Below are 19,921 nucleotides of genomic sequence, written 5' to 3'. Positions count from 1 at the left end.
ATTCTGCCCGGAGTATGGTGAGAGGATGTTATAATAAGGCTTCCTTTCTTGTAACGTAACTTGCGTGACTCACATTTTTCAGCTTCTACTTTAACAAGTTTGGGACCTGGCTTGTAAAATCTTCTCAGATTTCTGCCAGGAACACGTGAAGCAAGATTAACGAGTGTCGAGACGCAGCTAATGAAGGTTTCGGGTTTGAGGCTCAAACTGCTATGTCTGAGTCAGTCCAGACATTGAGGTTTATGAAGCCTTGCTCCAGCAACGGAACCAATAAACAAACTGGTTAATTAATCACCTTCCAAAGGGCTCTGCTCCAAACTGGTTGGTTTTCTATGGCAAAGTGAAGGTCAGCAGTGAGGAGACTGTTCGCCAGTGTCCCTTTCCTCAGACAACTGCCGGCTGGGTTAGGAGGATTACGGCAAAGTATGCGTTTCACCATCGGTAATTATTCCGACTTACTGAACAACCCGTATCGCTCGCCTTAGCCATTAAAACACCAGATGTGTCTGGTGTGGTACTGAGCCAGGGATGGGAGCAGGAGATTCACTGAAGCGATACCAGGATGGGAGGTCATCGTAATGGGGGACAAGAGAAACTGGGGCTCTTTTCTTTAGTACATAGAAGGTTAAGAGGAGGCTGGGAGAGGTGTTCAAGATTATGGGAGGTTTTTGTAAAGTAAACGAGGAGAAACTATTCCCACTGGTCGGTGAGTTAGTGACTAGAGGACACAATCGCCACCAAAAGAATTGACAGAGAATGAGAGAATTTCTTCACGCGGATGCTGTTAGGACAATGAATGCTCTACCAGAAAGAGTGGATGAGGCAAAATCCAGCATAGTTTTTAAAAGAGAAGTGGATAAAATTTAAAAAGCAAACTTTAAAAGGGTATGGTGAATGATATCTCTTTCAGAGAGCCAGCACAGCAAAGGCTTGAATAAGGAAAGGGTAAAGGAATGGAACGATACTGAGAGCTCGTTCAGAGAGCCAGCACAGAGACAATGGGCAGAACGGCCTCCCTCCGTGCTGTAAAACTCCATGAGCCATAGAAACAGCATGGACCCAGTTTCAGTGCCCGATCTGTGCTAAGTTAGCTGGTCTCAGCTGGGGCTACCATTGCTCTCAGTGTCCCAGGGCTAGTGAAGGGAAAAATAAATCAGCCATGCTGCCTGTCCTGATTACTCCTGGAGAGCAGATGTCAGGATCAGGCAGGCTGTAATGGCCCCAGGCCTGTCTGTCCTGCTGACACTCACATGCGAAGAATGGCTGCTTTGATGAAATACTGGAGGATGACCATGAACTGGGGAAGTGTATCCTTCACAGAGGAGGGGACCTGAACCCCAGTGAGAGTCAGCACCTTCAGGAGAGGGGGGGACCTGAACCCCAGGGAGAGTCAGCACCTTCAGGAGAGGAGGGGACCTGAACCCCAGTGAGAGTCAGCACCTTCAGGAGAGGAGGGGACCCGAACCCCAGTGAGAGTCAGCACCTTCAGGAGAGGAGGGGACCTGAACCCCAGTGAGAGTCAACACCTTCAGGAGAGGAGAAAACTGAAAAAACAAAATACAAACGATACATCACCTGTCCTACTGCCTGTATGATACATGACCTGTCCTATTACCTGTACGATACGTGACCTGTCCTATTACCTGTACGATACATCACCTGTCCTACTGCCTGTACGATACATGACCTGTCCTACTACCTGTACGATACATGACCTGTCCTACTACCTGTACGATACATCACCTGTCCTACTACCTGTACGATACATCACCTGTCCTACTACCTGTACGATACATCACCTTTGCTCCTACCTGCTGGTGGTGTCATCGTTGTCAGAGTCGATGAAGCTGCTCGAGTCCAGCTCGCTGCTCATCACCGTAGAGGCACTCTCGTAACCACCTGCATTGCGAAGCCGATCTGTTTTTGTGTGCCCATTTACTCGTGGAACTGTAGAAGAGCAGTGCCATTAGATGACGCTCAATGATGTTCATGATTAATTTCCACTTATTTTAGGAGAGACGCAAACATATCATTGAACTAAATTCCAAAAAGTCCAACCAGAGAAGTAGAGCCCTGATCAGCACAGGTTTATTTACCACTGTGTACCTGCCCCAATGCCAGCTGCTGACCGTAAGTGAAGACATTCTGCTATCGACCAAAGGAGTCAAACAGAATTGCCCCAGGGGCCTGGCACTGCTGCACCCACACATGGAGAGATGTCCACACTAAGCACACACATGGAGATGTGTACACTAAGTGCACACATGGAAAGAAAAATGTACATTAAGCACACACGACAAGCGGTATGCACACTAAGTACACACATGGAGATAAGTGTGCACATTAAACACACACACGTGGAGGTAAGTGTACACACTAAGCACACGTGATTTTACCATCTAAACACAGGAAGACGGAGAAATTCAAACCACCATTTCCAGGATACAATTGAGAAAAAAGCAACCAATGGGACAGGAGTTGGGTTGCTAGGTTAAAGGTCACAATGTACCGCACTGCCAAACGGCAGGCTGGGGGAGGTTTACTTTGTGCTGGGTGCAATGAAAGGGGCTTATTACTTTGAAGCATGAATTGCACAGAGGAAATCTTCGCTCTCTGTGAGTCATCTACTGATCAAATTATGATTGGTGATTTGGTGAACAAAGGGGTTATAAAAGCGCCACAAGCCGCCAGCCTCCAGTAACAGCTCGCGAGGGAAGGCAGCTCAGCGGAAGGCAGGTGCTGAACCTAGCCGAGTCCCTTAAACAGTTTGACCTGTTTTAATGGTCCAGAATTTGCTGTTAAAATAACGCTGTGGCTAATGACACTCACCGTTATTTATGCGAAAATCGCACCGCAACTTCAGACGATGGGCAGATGCGCGGATAAACGCGGAAATTCAAGAGTTTCTGTCAGAGATGCATCGCTCTCTCGATAGCTTCCCGAAAATGATCTCGCTGTTTGGCTCATCATTCAAATGCACTGAACAGCGTGAAGTTGCTGTGTTTACCCACTAGATATGAACTAAACTCGCCAGAGAAAGTTAAGTCATTTCAAGTCTAAGTACCATATTAACGATGCAATAAGTATTATTTACTGCCAATCAACCTCTCTGGCACTGAAAATTAACTATTACAAGTGTGAAGTCTCATTTCTTCAGCTTTTAATAGTTGTTGCGAGATTTTTTAAAAAAAATTCAACGAGAATTTTTTTTTACTTAAGAAGATAAGAAATAGGAGCAGGAATAGGCCATTCGGCCCCTCGAGCCTGCTCCGCCATTCAATCAGATCATGGCTGATCTTCGACCTCAACTCCACTTTCCCACCCAATCCCCATATCCCTTGGTTCCCTTAGAGTCCAAAAATCTATCGATCTCAGCCTTGAATATCAACCACTGAGCCCTCTGGGGTAGAGAATTCCAAAGATTCATAACCCTCTGAGTGAAGAAATTTCTCCTCATCTCAGTCTTAAATGTTCGACCCCTTATCCTGTGACTATATCCCCTAGTTCTAGACTCTCCAGCCAGGAGAAACAACCTCTCAGCATCTACCCTGTCAAGTCCCCTCAGAATCTTACATGTTTCAATGAGATCACCTCTCATTCTTCTAAACTCCAGGGAGTATAGGCCCATTCTACTCAACCTCTCCTCATAGGACAACCCACTCATCCCAGAAATAAATATAGTGAAACTTCGTTGCACCGCCTCTAAGGCAAGTATATCCTTCCTTAGATAAGGAAACCAAAACTAACCTAAGGATACAATTGCCTTGGAGGTGGTGCAACGAAGGTTCACTAGATTAATTCCTGGGATGAGAGGGTTGTCCTATGAGGAGAGATTGAGTAGAATGGGCCTATACTCTCTGGAGTTTAGAAGAATGAGAGGTGATCTCATACTTTTTCTTTGTCTCTTTTTTCTCTCTCTCTTAATCCAATCTTTCTTTCCCTCTCTTTATTTCGCTCTCTGCACCTGATTTGACATTGAATTCACTATTCTAATTTACACTTCCTTCTCAGTCCTGACACTGTTAAGTTCACAATTCCTCAACCTGATTGATTAAGGAGATACGCAGTTGTGTGCCCTGTTCACACAGATCCCAGATGCCCTGTAGAGGGCACCGCGCCGTTTCCATCTCCCACTTCCAGCAACTTGCTGTGCAAAATATCATGGAGATTAAATGGGCATGGGCAAGTCTAAGTAACGGTGGGCACCGTTCGTTCACCGGCTACAGCAAATTCTGGGCCATGGTGTCCTGATGTTTCTCTGATGCTATGTGCAGTGTTGAGCCTGAATGAACAGACTCCTTAAAGGAAAACTCCACGACTTCAATGAGAGATATTCAAAATTAACAAAAGAAAAATCTTCACAGGATCTCCACTAGCTCAGTGTGTAACTGTCCCGGGATCCAGTATCAGTCTGTGCAGAGTTAGCTGATATCAGCCCAGGCAACATTCGGGGCTACAACTAGACTCAGAAATTCACATTGGGCGGTCGGGAAAAATGGGTGATACTGAACCGGCGGCCTGCTCTGCACTCTGCCCAGGACGAATTTATACCCCAGTGCCTCTCATTTGGAGGAAGGGGGGAAAAAGGGAGCCAGGCCGCCGCCTCCTGCTCACGGTCCAGTGACCCCCACCCCTTATGTGGATGTCAGGTGCGGAGAGGGTTGGGCTCGGCTGTCACATGACAAAATGGTGCCAGTGCCACACAGGGACAGCTATTTATACTGCTGCTCATAGTTACTGCCTGCTCCAGAGTTGGGAAACCACATCATGAGGTGGCACCTGGTCCCTCAAGAAGCAGCAGGGCCGTAAGGTAACGGTCACAACAGGTAACGGTACCATGCTTGAACATCATAATCTACGGTACACACGTCTCTGAGCAGCAGCCCCCTGGGGTGATTTAAACTGGCTTAAGCTGAGGTGTGTGATGGACAGATTAAAATTGCATGACTGACTGACTGACCCAGTCCAGGACAACCACCTGCATCCTGCCACAATCGCCATCCTTCAGATCAGACAGTCACATTCCTGCTTCACTTGTAGCTTCTAAACCATGCAGAATAAGCACTGATTTCACATTCTCTCAGGCAGTACGCATGACTGAGGCTGCTGACAGCTGTACCTTGAAACAATTGCTGGAGAACAATCCAAACTACTCATGTGTGGCTCAGGAGCTACTGCCCTGGCATTTTACTCAGCACTGAACACGCTCCAATCCAGTTTTCTTTTCTTTTTATGGAACGACACCTACACACCTGAGTGAAAGTGAAAGCTTGGCCTCTGACACGAGACTGCTCAAAGCACCCGCAGCACAGCAAGAGACAATTAGCAAGACCCAGCCCGTCACCAGCTACAGGCCTTCCTGGGTTTGTAGACAGAGCCCCGATTGTTAACGTTTGTTAAATCAAACAATGACAATTTCAGCGGTTATTCTAACATCTGCTTTCTTACTTATTACAGTGACAGAACTCCCCGGGAGGTCCCACTGCAAACCTTCACAGAGAACAGCAAGCTCAGCTCAGCATGGCACGGCTCGGCACACTCAGCTCGGCATGGCTTGGCACACTCAGCTCGGCATGGCATGGCATGGCTCGGCACACTCAGCTCAGCACAGCTTGGCTCAGCACACTCAGCTCAGCACGGCTTGGCTCGGCACACTCAGCTCAGCATGGCACGGCTTGGCTCGGCACACTCAGCTCAGCATGGCTTGGCTCGGCACACTCAGCTCAGCACGGCATGGCATGGCTCGGCACACTCAGCTCAGCACGGCTTGGCTCGGCACACTTAGCTCAGCACAGCTTGGCTCGGCACACTCAGCTCAGCACGGCATGGCTTGGCTCAGCACACTCAGCTCAGCACGGCATGGCTTGGCTCAGCACACTCAGCTCAGCACGGCATGGCTCGGCACACTCAGCTCAGCAAGGCATGGCTTGGCTCAGCACACTCAGCTCAGCACGGCATGGCTTGGCACGGCACACTCAGTTCAGCACATTTTGGCTCGGCACACTCAGCTTAGCACGGCACGGCTCAGCACGCTCAGCTCAGCACAGCACGGCTCGGTACGCTCAGCTCAGCGTAGTACACTCTGCTCAGCGCACTCAGCTCCAAGTCAATCAGTGCATCTTCTTTGGCTGCATGGGGAGTAACTTCCTCTCATTTTCCCAAAGTTCCCTGTGTCTGAACGCCTCGATTAAATTCCAGCCTGTAACTCACTCCCGGGTATCTGTTATTCTATATACAAACCCCCCGAACCCCTTGATTAAATTCCAGCCTGTTACTCACTCCCGGTATCCATTATTCTATATACAAACCCCCCGAACCAATCGATTAAATTCCAGCCTGTTACTCACTCCCGGTATCTGTTATTCTATATATAAACCCCCCCGAACCCCTCGATTAGATTCCAGCCTGTTACTCACTCCCGGTATCTGTTATTCTATATATAAACCCCACCGAACCCCTCGATTAAATTCCAGCCTGTTACTCACTCCCGGTATCTGTTATTCTATATATAAACCCCCCCGAACCCCTCGATTAAATTCCAGCCTGTAACTCACTCCCGGGTATCTGTTATTCTATATATAATCCAACCGAACCCCTCGATTAGATTCCAGCCTGTAACTCACTCCCGGGTATGTTATTCCATGTTTAAAACATGTGTGTAATAAATGGAATAATCAGCAATAAATATTTGAATACTGAACATTATTTCCCTGTTTTCCTGTGTGGGATCAATCCTGCACTGAAATTTAACCAGGCATGTGTATTGTATCCAGTCTGTATTTATTAAATTCATTCTCGAGATGTGGGCATTGCTGACAAAGCTGGCATTTATTGCGTGTCTTGCTAGGCATCTTGAGAAGGCAATAAAGAGTCAACGACACTCTGAATAAATGTTGGAGCAGCATTAAGGGGAAAACAAGAGGAAGAGCAGCAGGAACAGGGATTGGGGATGCAGCAAGTCATTGTCCTGTTCTCCTTCTTTCCCCTCAGTGTGCCAGCAGTGTCGCTGGATCCTCACTAGGAAATGATTGCTTCTGGCGGTGGTTCTCAGCACCCTCTGGAAGCCTGTGCTGCAAAGGACCCGACGCCATATTGGGAAGAACTGAGAATTTGGTCCCAAGAATCTCTCGTACTCTGCAGAACAGAGAGGCTTGAGTGGGTGGAGGGGCCGGAGGGACTATGTTAACGCAGGGCACTTCCTCAAACCAACCCGATGAAGCTTTTAAAAAACACTGACAGCTCGCTTCCCTCTCCTCTCCCGATACTGTCACTCAGCAAACAAATGAAAGGCTGTTTGTTTCTGTCTGGCAATCATCTCTCCCCCTCGCTGAATTCTGCTGTTGCTAACTGTGCGACAGAAGGTTGCTGAGCAACAACACAGATTTCCTGTGATACGCTTTCTGTCAGCACCATGGGGCTCAGTACAGCAGGCAGGGTAGACCCACTCAGAGCATTATCATCACACCAACACCAGCACTTCACAGCTATCACTCCCGGTGTACCCACACCAGAATACATCACTCACACAGCTATCACTCCCAGTATACCCACACCAGGATATATCACTCACACAGCTATCACTCCCAGTGTACCCACACCAGGATATATCACTCACACAGCTATCACTCCCAGTATACCCACACCAGGATATATCACTCACACAGCTATCACTCCCGGTGTACCCACACCAGAATACATCACTCACACAGCTATCACTCCCGGTGTACCCACACCAGAATACATCACTCACACAGCTATCACTCCCGGTGTACCCACACCAGAATACACCACTCACACAGCTATCACTCCCAGTGTACCCACACCAGAATACACCACTCACACAGCTATCACTCCCGGTGTACCCACACCAGACTACATCACTCACACAGCTATCAGCTATCACTCCCGGTGTACCCACACCAGAATACATCACTCACACAGCTATCAGCTATCACTCCCGGTGTACCCACACCAGAATACACCACTCACACAGCTATCACTCCCAGTGTACCCACACCAGAATACATCACTCACACAGCTATCAGCTATCACTCCCGGCGTACCCACACCAGAATACATCACTCACACAGCTATCACTCCCGGTGTACCCACACCAGAATATATCACTCACACAGCTATCACTCCTAATGTATCCAGGATTGAATTCATCACTCCCTCAGTTATCACTGCTGCCTGTGTACTAAGGGTTGGTAATAATGATTTATCTGAGAACAGGTGTCACTGACAGTGTTTCTGTCTTGTGATGATCTAAAGACCATCACCTATTACATAGAATTTACAGCTCAGAAACATGTCAATCAGCCCAACTGGTCTATGCTCCACACTTAGCCCCCTCCCTCCCTACTTCATCTCACCCTATCATCATATCCTTCTATTCCTTTCTCCCTATGTACTTATCCAGCTTCCCCTAAAATGTATCTATGCTATTTGCCCCAACCACTCCATGTGGGTTCCACATTCTAACCATCATATTGCAGGCACATAGTAAAATTACCAGTGAAACTGATACACGGAGAAGCAAATAACAGCCCAATACTAACAATATATAAAAAGACTGCCTCCTGAACACAGGGCCAATTTGCTAACATTGGAGTTCAGGTTTCACATCAAAAGGAAAGAACACTGTTTCACACTGTCAGCCCAGACCATTAACTCGGTGAAAGACGCCCTTTGGTCTGCCCGAAACCTGCTGGTCTTCCAGTGCACGGAGCTGTCCTCGACCGAGTGTCGCAGACTGGCACATTCCAAGGTCCAGGACTACGTGCTCAGGGACGCACTGAAGCTAGGTGCAGCCGCCGCAAAGGCTCTGTGGGGAAAGGCAATCATTTAGAGCCTTCCCACCATTGTATACCGAGGGGCTGCAATCAGGGAAAAACCCCCCCAGGCAGAATGTAAATTGATATAATGTATCTGTAATGTACCTGTAATGAATCTGTAATGTACCTGTAATGAATCTGTAATCAATAAGCTGTATTGAGTATAATGCAATGAGACACCCCAGAGTGTCATGAACTGTAATTATGTACAATGTGTTCATTGAACTGTACTTGATTTAACCTGCAAATTGTATAATCTGTATTGTGTACGTTTGGAATGTGATATGACAACTGTATTGTATGTTTTGCTACAAATTTTATGAATAAAGTATATTTTTGGAAAAAAAATGTCAGCCCAATGCAATTTATAAACTGCAGGCGAGACTGAACCCCAGAGATGAATGTGACAGCAGCTGTGAGTGAAGGGCCCTCTGTAATCGCCCCTGGTGTGACTCACACTGTTTCCAGCTCCCTCTGTGCTTCTACCTGGTTTAAGCTAATCATTCAGTAGGCTGCTGCACTGTAATTCCCCGAATTTATGAAGGAAAGGACTTGTATAATTAAAATATAAGAGACTCCTATGTGTCGGTGTGCTGATGCTAGAATCAAGTGTGGTAGTTAAGTCTCAGGCTACGAGGTCCAGACTCCATCCCCAGTCTGTGCCGAGTTAGCAGATCCCAGCCTAGGAGGCAGTAGGGGTTAGAATTGGCCTCAAACCCCACCCCTCACCCTGGGTTAAGGAAGAGCGAGAAATCAGCCTGGGTTTATGCTCCTGACATGAGTATGTGTGAGGACAAGGTGCGCCTCGGCTGTGATGGCCCCCATGGTTCAATAGCCTGCCAGCACTCCACTGCATAGACTGGCATGTGAGGAACGACCACTGAGGTTAGGTAGATGCAGGTAGGCAGACCCAGTGAAGCTGTACCCAGTGAGTCAGTGCCTACAGGAGAGAGGGAGACCAGTGTAGGCAACCGGAAAAGGAAATCCACGCCAGGCTGTAGCAGCCTGGCCAGTTAGTGATGAGGGAGGAGGCGGGGATGCATTAAGGGTGGGAGTGGGGGTGAGGCTTGAGTGAGGGTAGGGATAAGGGTGGGGATAGGGTGAGGTGAGGGTGAGGGTAGGAATAAGGGTGGGGATGGGGTAAGGATAGGGTGAGGGTAGGGATAAGGGTGGGGATGGGGTGAGGTGAGGGTGAGGGTAGGGATAAGGGTGGGGATGGGGTAAGGATGGGGTGAGGTGAGGGTGAAGTAGGAGTTGGAGTTGTCTTTGTCACCATCCGTTCTCTGGAGGTTGGATCAACACAGGACAGACTGGTCGCAAATTGTTCAAATCTAAATATGGGTTTTCTTTAAAAAATACTTGTATAATAAGGGAATTCTCCTGGGTGTGGAGAGGCACTGGGAGCAGTGGACTGATCTGTTCTGCCTTGTGCCAGGCGCTAACAGCTGGCAAGCTCTTATACCCTTTGTTCTGTCTGGTGAGTGCGGGGGTCGATGCCACGCAGTTCTTCAGCCAGTTTATACCTACACTGATAAACTCGCGGTGGTGCTTCGGGAAAGCATCTCACCGGCTGCAGCGGTCTCAGGAGGGAGCTGGTGGACCAGAGGCCCCGATCCGGTTCAGATGGGTGCTGTGTAGACCGTGGTCTCTGCCTGCGCCTCCCAAAGCACTGCCACAGCCCAGAAGTAACCATCACTGATGTCACAACACTTTCCTGTGCTGAGCACACAAGGGAGCTACAGTCCGGCTCCTGCTGCAAATGCTGTGTAATCCCTGCGAGGGTAGGTCACCTGTAATCCCACACACGCGGTACAGAAATGTTTTACTGGGGCAGAAGGCAATACAGATCCACGGCAGCTCCAAGGCTACTTCAGGGCACAGTTTAAAAGCCGCTGTTCCTTCCACAGACTCCGCTGGGCATCACTTGTTGTGCTGCAGCTGTACGCAAGTTCCTGAATGACGACAGACACAATCTGTGGGAAAGTGACAACATCATTTACATACGCTGCCATTGCAACCCTCCTTCACTATATCCCTGTACTGCTGAAGCCAGCCTCTCCGGCGCAGGAAACACTTCAAGAAACGCACACCAAACCAGGGCTCATGCAAAGACATTCCATGCTCGCAGTGATCGGGAGCAGGAACCTCAGCTGATTTTCCCCTTTCTAATCCAGGGGTACTAAGACCAATTGTAGCATCAAGACTGCTGCTCTGGCTGAAGTTATGTGACTCAGCAGTCTGGGAACGATACCTTGCTGGTCCGCTCCACTCAGTACCACACTGTGTGGGCTATTTACCCACTGAGCCTTTGGGAGGCCACTCTAACAGCTCATTCCACACAGTGCCAAGCAGACCAGCCAATACACAGTGTCCAATGGTCCACAGGGAGAAGGGAGCTGAAAACTGAATGTCACAGGTTGGGGCTGATGGAGGCCAACTCCTCATCAACGGCAGCCTCAAAATCAGTAGGGCAACGGGAGCTGAAGGTGTAAAGGAAATGACAGGCCTAGGTGCCCTGTCACACCCTCCCAGGCTCAGTTGCTCGCATGTGAGGAGGAGGAGGAGGAGGCTGGCGAGACACACTGTACAAATCATAGAATCATAGAAAGGTTACAGCACGGAAGGAGGCCATTCGGCCCATTGAGTCCGCGCTGGATCTATGCAAGGGCAATCCAGCTAGTCCGACTCCCCTGCCCTATCCCAGTAGCCCTGAAAATGTTTTCCTTTCAAGTACTTATCCAGTTCCCTTTTGAAGGCCATGATTGAATCTGCCTCCACCATCCCCTCGGGCAGCGCATTCCAGATCCTAACAATTTGCTGTGTAAAAAAGTTTTTCCTCATGTCACCTTTGGTTCTTTTGCCAATCACCTTAAATCTATGTCCTCTGGTCCTTGACCCTTCTGCTAATGGGAACAGTTTCTCTCTATCTACTCTGTCCAGACCCTTCATGATTTTGAATACCTCGATCAAATCTCCTCGCAACCGTCTCTGTTCCAAGGAGAACAATCCCAGCTTCTCCAGTCTATCCACGTAACTAAAGTCCCTCATCCCTGGAATCATGCTTCTGAACATCAGGTTTGTTGTCAAAAGGTTTGAATAACCCAACGTTCAGGAGAGGGGGAGAAAATATTGCTCTTTATAAAAGTGTATTATTCGGTGTGATAGTCACTAAGTTATTTTTACACACCTGCAGCTGACAACAGCTATCTGATGTGGCATTTCAATAACTTTTGCCAATAAATTAACTACTATTACTAGCGGCAGATAACAAGGCTGGGTTACTTAGTACAGGCGAGGCTGGGCGATGGGATCCCAGGTAATTGGGGATTTTGTGATTGTTGAATATGTACCAAATATAACCCAGCACGACCCGCTACTCAGTGCCTGTGATTGGTCACCACTCTCCCCCTGTGTTTTTTGTTTTGAGGATAATGTTTGGAGATGCTAGATCATTAAATAAAAGAACCCACTGCTTCGATTACAGGATCGGGTCCACAGCACGATGGCGGACAATTGCGAGGGTGTTAAACAATCAGCCCACGTACCCTCGGCTAAAGGAGATGGTTGGCACAGGAGCAGGCTGGCATCGCCAGTCAGAATGTCATCTAAAGATTTTAAATGTTTCCCAGTAATTTACTTTAAACAATTCTCCCACATCAGTAGCCGTACTGTAGAACATTAACCCTTAACACACTCTGCTAAATCCCAGGAACACTGAGGATACAGTAAACAAATGAATGGCACAATTTAAGAGCACGGTCCTGCTCGTATTACGCCTGGAAATCATAACCTGTTCTCTCTGGGGGAGGGAAATGGATTCTGCTTAATAGCAGGATACCCGATTTGCACAATATCTGTCTGATTACGGTGAAAGCGACACAGCCTAGCAGTAGGTCCTAGCTCAACTAATAATTTTAAATCTGAGATCGATAGATTTTTGCTAGCCAAGGCTATTAGGGGATCTGGAGCCAAGGCGGGTAAATGGAGTTAGGATACACATCAGTCACAATCACATTAAATGGCGGAACAGGCTCAAGGGGCTGAATGGTCCAATGTAGCTGGGGACAGGTACCCAGCCTGGCAGCAAGCTACCCACTAGCATGTACATCTCGATGTACCTATCATTAATAACAAAAACACTGCACTGAAACAAGCTCCCAATGACTAACAGCCAGCATTACTGGTACCGTGCCTGGCCTGCTCTGTCTGCTACACCAGATACACTGAAAATTACTTACTGTGAGGAAGCAGGGTAACTTCCCAGAGAGATCGAGAGGTGAGTGTGCAAATTTGCACACATCAGTCATTCCACAGAACTGCCCGTGTCTGCAGCTCATGTACCTGTCACACAATGATAATATTCGACTGACAGAGATTCCTGTTCTTCAGGCTGAGTGGGGTAGATGCATCATCTGACGAGAATCCAATAGCAACAGCATATGCAAATCATTCCTCTCCCTCTCTCCCCCTCCCATGGACTGTCCGAGGCTGCATGAGGCACCCTGCTATTATGAAGGGCTGAATGAGTTCCAACATAGTGTTAGGCATTGTCTTGTATCAACAGGTACTTGTCTACCCAGCTGTAGGGTTTAACCCTTCCCTGCCACAGCCTGATTCTTGTTCTGACATCATGTTCTAACTGTTGTGGAGTTTGACTTTAAAATTTTACTTCTTTATTCCTCACCCTTTCTCCCCTCCTCTCCTGAAGGTGCTGACTCTCACTGGGGTTCAGGTCCCCCCCTCTCCTGAAGGTGCTGACTCTCACTGGGGTTCAGGTCCCCCCCTCTCCTGAAGGTCCTGACTCTCACTGGGGTTCAGGTCCCCTCCTCTTCTGAAGGTGCTGTCTCTCGCTGAGGTACACTTCCCTGTGTGAGCTTAGACCCCAGATAGCAGGCAGGCTATTCATCACACCCAAGTCCAATCCTGCCCTTAACCAATCTCAACATCAACACTTTTCTGTGGGAGTCACCAATGAGGAGCTGGAACCCTGGCTGATTTTCCCCTCCCTCACCCAGAGGTGTTGAGGTTAATTGTAGGGGCCCAGTTCCAATCAGCTAACTCAGCACAGGCTGGGAATGGAAACTTGCACTTTCCTGGGACAAGACAGTCATCCACCTCCTGATGGGCTGCCCCTTCCTGCAGAAGGTGTGGCGAGAGATGCGTTGGTATCTGTCTCAGTTCATCCCCAACAGTTCAGTAACACAGGACGCTGTGTTCTACGGGCTGTTCCCCGGGGCGCACTCTGAGACAGACATCACCTGCGGCTGGAAGACCATCAACTCGGTGAAGGAGGCCCTTTGGTCCGCCCGAAACCTGTTGGTCTTCCAGCTGGAGGAGCTGTCCTCGACTGAGTGTTGCCGATTGGCACATTCCAAGGTCCAGGAGTACATGCTGTGGGACGCACTGAGGCGAGGTGCGACCTACGTAAAGGCTCTATGGGGAAAGGCCACCATGTAAGTTCACCCCACTTTGTATTGTACAGAATGTATTAGAAGATATGTATCATGTTTGAATTGTAACATTGGGATCGTATTGTGTACAATCTGTATTGTATTGTTTTGAACTGTGATATTTACATTGAACTGTGTGTATCTTTAAATTCCATGAAATAAAGTATAGTTTGAAATTTTAAAAATGGCTCAGAACGAAATCACACTTTAGTGTGTATTTAAGAATAAAAGAAAACAAAAGGATTTGCATTTATATAGCGCCTTTTACAATCGCTTTACAGCCAATGAAGTATTTTTCTGTTGTAATGTAGAAAACGCAGCAGCCAATTTGCACACGGCAAGATCCCACAAACAGCAATGTGATAATGACCAGATAATCTCTTTTAGTGATGTTGGTTGGGGATAAATATTGGCCAGGACGCCAGGGAGAACTCCCCTGCTCCTCTTCGAAATTGTGCCACGGGATCTTTTACATCCACCTGAGGGGGCAGGTAGGGCCTCTTGTCCAAAAGACAACACTTCTGACAGTGCAGCAGTCCCTCAGTACTGCCCCTCCGACAGTGCAGCACTCCCCTAGTCTTACTACAGCTGTACAGGGCTTTAGTGAGACCTCACCTGAGTACTGCGTACAGTTTTGGTCTAGGGAAGGATATACTTGCCTTAGAGGCGGTGCAACAAAGGTTCACTAGATTAATTCCTGGGATGAGTGGGTTGTACTATGAAGAGAGGTGGAGTAGAATGGGCCTATACTCTCTGGAGTTTAGAAGTAAGAAAGATGATCCCATTGAAACATATAAGATTATGAGGGGGCTTGCTGAGAGATTGTTTCCCCTGGCTAGAGAGTCTAGAACTAGGGGCACAGTCGCAGGATAAGGCGGCGGGGGGGCATTCAAGACTGAGATGAGGAGGAATTTCTTCACTCAGAGGGTTGTGAATCTTTGGAATTCTCCACCCCAGAGGGCTGTGGATGCTGAGTCACTGAATATATTCAAGACTGAGATCGATAGATTTTTGGACTCTGGGGGAATCAAGGGATATGGGGATCGGGCGGGAAAGTGGAGTTGAGGTCGAAGATCAGCCATGATTTGATTTCTTGATTTGAGATCTTGAAACATTTGCCTGAGGAAGGAGAAAATCTCCGAAAGCTTGTGAATTTAAAATAAAATTGCTGGACTATAACTTGGTGTTGTAAAATTGTTTACAATTGTCAACCCCAGTCCATCACCGGCATCTCCACATCATGATTTGATTGAATGGTGGAGCAGGCTCGAGGGGCCGTATGGCCTACTCCTGCTCCTATTTCCTATGTTCCCTCAGTACTGCCCCTCTGACAGTGTAACACTCCCTCAGTACTGCACTGGGATTGTCTGCATGCATATTAAATGCACCATACAGTTCCTAGATTATCACATCACTCAGGAAGGGGGTGGGGCACAGGGCACTGCTTCGTTGATTTTGGGAGAGCAGCCCTAACCCAGTCTCCTCCCTCCCCATTCATCCCTGTACACCAGCCAGCAGCGGAGTTGACAAGCCCAGTTGCAGCTCACCAGACAGACCATTCGAGGCTAAACCTTTCTATATTTCTCAGTGCAGCCAGTGACAGGAGTCGTTCGTTTGCACCTTATATTAGAAAAGCACCTTCATTTAATCTCCTACCCTAGACATTCCTTCTCCGTAAACACAGGTGCCCCTTTATACCAGAATGACCAGGGCATCCAGTCCCTACCTCAATGTCTTTGACTTGGTATCAGAGATTTTCTTTCTGCATTTTAGAACATTTCACACCAAAACATCTCCTGTCACATTCCTCAGACAGCAGAATCACCTGGGCTGTTCACCTCCCCCCAAGTGGATAAACATTGCATTTTACTGTGTCAGCTCAGTAATCTGTTTTACATTAATAGTTCCTTTAGATTCCATGTTTAATGTACACGTTAATTCTCATTAGGTCTCGTTGACTCATTGAACACTTTGGGGCTGAAATTGGTCTCGAGTACTAGCTTCACTGGAGAAGTAAACCGGGCAAGTATAAAACCGGTGGCCCATTCTCCATCGCTCCCCGATTCCCCATCCCAACACCATATCACTGCCGACACGTAAAGCGCTGGTTTATTATAGGGCTCCGCTCCTCTCAGCTCCCGGTTATATTTGCCACAAACAAAAGTTCCTGCAGTTGACAGATTAACTATCACCCCTCCCCCCAAACCTAACACAATGAGGAGCTGAGAAGCAAGTGGCTGCCATTAGGAGCAGCGTGTGTCCTCAAGCTGTGTGTGTGAGCACGTCTCCCTGTGATCTGCTCTCATAAATAACTCCACCCGCCTTGGGGGGATGGCACAGACACCAGTGGATAGCTGGTGTCTGATCAGAGCGAAGGGGCACAGACTGATCCTTGTGTGTGAATTTTGATCTCTCCCACAATATATATATATTCAACATCTGAGAACCATGACAGGTCATTTTTGAAAGCGTAGTCATTCAAAGTATAAGGTACAAATAACCACAAACTGGGCAGCATTTAACTGGATAATAACTAGCGCTAAACTGTGAAACATTAACTCAATAATAACTAGCACTAAACTGTGCATGATTTAACTTGATATCAAGGCAGCATTTGACTGAGTGTGGCACCAAGGAGCCCTAGTAAAATTGAAGTCAATGGGAATCAGGGGGAAAACTCTCCAGTGGCTGGAGTCATACCTGGCACAAAGGAAGATGGTAGTGGTTGTTGGAGGCCAATCATCTCAGCCCCAGGGCATTGCTGCAGGAGTTCCTCAGGGCAGTGTCCTAGGCCCAACCATCTTCAGCTGCTTCATCAATGACCTTCCCTCCATCATAAGGTCAGAAATGGGGATGTTCGCTGATGACTGCACAGTGTTCAGTTCCATTCGCAACCCCTCAGATAATGAAGCAGTCCGAGCCTGCATGCAGCAAGACCTGGACAACATCCAGGCTTGGGCTGATAAGTGGCAAGTAACATTCGTGCCAGATAAGTGCCAGGCAATGACCATCTCCAACAAGAGAGAGTCTAACCACCTCCCCTTGAAATTCAACGGCATTACCATCGCCGAATCCCCCACCATCAACATCCTGGGGGTCACCATTGACCAGAAACTTAACTGGACCAGCCATATAAATACTGTGGCTACGAGAGCAGGTCAGAGGCTGGGTATTCTGCGGCGAGTGACTCACCTCCTGACTCCCCAAAGCCTTTCCACCATCTACAAGGCACAAGTCAGGAGTGTGATGGAATACTCTCCACTTGCCTGGATGAGTGCAGCTCCAACAACACTCAAGAAGCTCGACACCATCCAAGATAAAGCAGCCCGCTTGATTGGCACCCCATCCACCACCCTAAACATTCACTCCCTTCACCACCGGCGCACTGTGGCTGCAGTGTGTACCATCCACAGGATGCACTGCAGCAACTCACCAAGGCTTCTTCGACAGCACCTCCCAAACCCGCGACCTCTACCACCTAGAAGGACAAGGGCAGTAGGCGCATGGGAACAACACCACCTGCACGTTCCCCTCCAAGTCACACACCATCCCGACTTGGAAATATATCGCCGTTCCTTCATTGTCGCTGGGTCAAAATCCTGGAACTCCCTTCCTAACAGCACTGTGGGAGAACCTTCACCACACGGACTGCAGCGGTTCAAGAAGGCGGCTCACCACCACCTTCTCAAGGGGCAATTAGGGATGGGCAATAAATGCCGGCCTTGCCAGCGACGCCCACATCCCGTGAACGAATAAAAAACAAACAAATCAACACTTAATAAAACTAGCATTAAACTGGTCAACTTTTAACTCAAATAACTAGCTCTAAATTGTGTAATATTTAACTTGATAATAACTAACGCTAAACTGGGCAACATTTAACTGGATAATAACTAGCACTAAACTGGGCAACATTTAACTGGATAATAACTAGCACTAAACTGGGCAACATTTAACTGGATAATAACTAGCACTAAGCTGGGCAACATTTAACTCAATTGTAACTAGCACTAAACTGGGCAACATTTAACTTGATAATAACTAGCACTAAACTGGGCAACATTTAACTCAATTGTAACTAGCACTAAACTGGGCAACATTTAACTGGATAATAACTAGTGAGGTATGCTTTTCACCAGCTGCATTCGTTGTGCAATGATGTCATGACAACCTTATGAAATGTAGGCATGTCTCCAAAAGTCCATTAGCTACACTGTGCACAACAGGACTGCTTCCTGTTACACCTTGTCTTGTCACACTTGAAGGTGTCACACGGGTAAACCATGTATCGCACTTGCACCTGATTGGCTCAAATAGCATTTTTTTTTTAAGAACAGCAGCAAATCACAAGCCACCAATGAATAAGCATCATCTTAAATAAGTACGTATCTTCTGACCTCAGGAAGTGCCTATTCACCGCTATTATTTTTTGGCCTGAAATGGACAAACCACATTAACCACAGCAGAATAATACACGGTGCGTAACATGGTGTCACACTCCTGTGACGAGTTAGCTGACCTCAGCCTATAATTGGCCTGAGAAAGAAAATTCAGCCTGGGCGCCTGTTCCTGGACACTACCCAATGACTCCTGCTGGAAAGTGTGCGGCATGTGAACATCGGGTGAGGACAGGATTGGGTCGAGGCTGTGATGCCGTCATAGCTGAATAGGCAACTGACTCTCCACATCGGGGGCTCACGTGAAGAATGGCCTCTTGGGTGGGCAAGGTACCTGGAAGCAACATGCGCTCATGAAACTGTATCTTAACGAGGAGGGGGAGAGGAGAACGTTAGAAAGTGGAAAACCAGGAACTAGAAAAAAAGGCAGTGCTGAGTCTCACTCGGGACATGGACGACCATGACTGAAAACTTCAGGATCGATGTTTCTGGCTGTGCAGGCACCTATTAGCTGAAAGTGTCCAGTGCTGCAGTGATTCTCCTCTCCCTCTAACTGCTGCAGACACCAAGGCCAGAACCTCAAGGATTCTGTGAGTGAAGCTGCTGCAGCCGGTGAACCTGTCCTTGCCTCTGCTGCTGTCCACTTTATTCAACATCAAATCTATATTTTATAACCATTAGACAGTATGTGGGCACGCACACTCGATCTCTGCTCTAATGTTTTGAACACACTGTCAGGAATATTGCCAGTCACTTTCTGAAGACCTGTCCCCTTGTCCCTGTGGATCTTGTGGGATCAGTCGCCAGGCAGCACAAGCCTTGAACTCCAGCTCCGTCACAGTCCCAGGGACAAGGAGTTGCACTCAATTCCTGACCATTCCTCCTCAGTTCCAATGTACACTGCCCTCCCCTCCCACCTACAAACAGAGCTGTGTATTGCTTGGTTTCTTTGATAAAAAAAGCTTTCCCCAATGACTCAGTGGGTAAATACACTGTATCATACTGAAGGTGGCCCACCACCACCTTCTCAGGGCAAATAGGGATGGGAAATAAATGCTGGCCTTGCCAGTGATGCCCACATTCCAAGAACAAGAAATGTCTGAACCCTGTGCAGTTCTTATGCCGGCAACGCCAGCTATGCTCATTACTCCATCTTTAACAGGTGGTCACATGAAGCAAAGCAAAAAGGCCCCACTGTGTGGGACAGTATTAAGGCTGAAGAGTAGGTGGGAAGATG

General features: G+C 47.9%; 1 protein-coding gene across 2 annotated transcripts in view; it reads right to left on the bottom strand.

Annotated features, from left to right (window-relative positions):
• LOC137300914 (segment polarity protein dishevelled homolog DVL-1-like) overlaps nt 1-19,921 on the bottom strand; it is a 131,745-nt gene that overhangs the window by 35,218 nt on the left and 76,606 nt on the right. The window contains exons 1-2 of one of the 2 annotated variants that reach the window (XM_067970179.1): nt 10,365-10,761; nt 1,812-1,947 (exon numbers count right to left, since the gene is read on the bottom strand). In XM_067970179.1, coding sequence (XP_067826280.1) covers nt 1,812-1,947; nt 10,365-10,530 — 302 coding nt within the window. In that variant the 5' untranslated portion in view covers nt 10,531-10,761. Of the gene's footprint in view, nt 1-1,811; nt 1,948-10,364; nt 10,762-19,921 lie in introns of those variants that run through there. The other variant, XM_067970178.1, reaches the window with a different exon arrangement.

Source organism: Heptranchias perlo, chromosome 32 (genome assembly GCF_035084215.1).
Source record: "Heptranchias perlo isolate sHepPer1 chromosome 32, sHepPer1.hap1, whole genome shotgun sequence".
In the NCBI taxonomy this organism is placed as follows: domain Eukaryota; kingdom Metazoa; phylum Chordata; class Chondrichthyes; order Hexanchiformes; family Hexanchidae; genus Heptranchias; species Heptranchias perlo.
The sequence above is the reverse complement of the archived record's forward strand: the minus strand, read 5'-3'. Positions and strand labels throughout refer to the sequence as shown.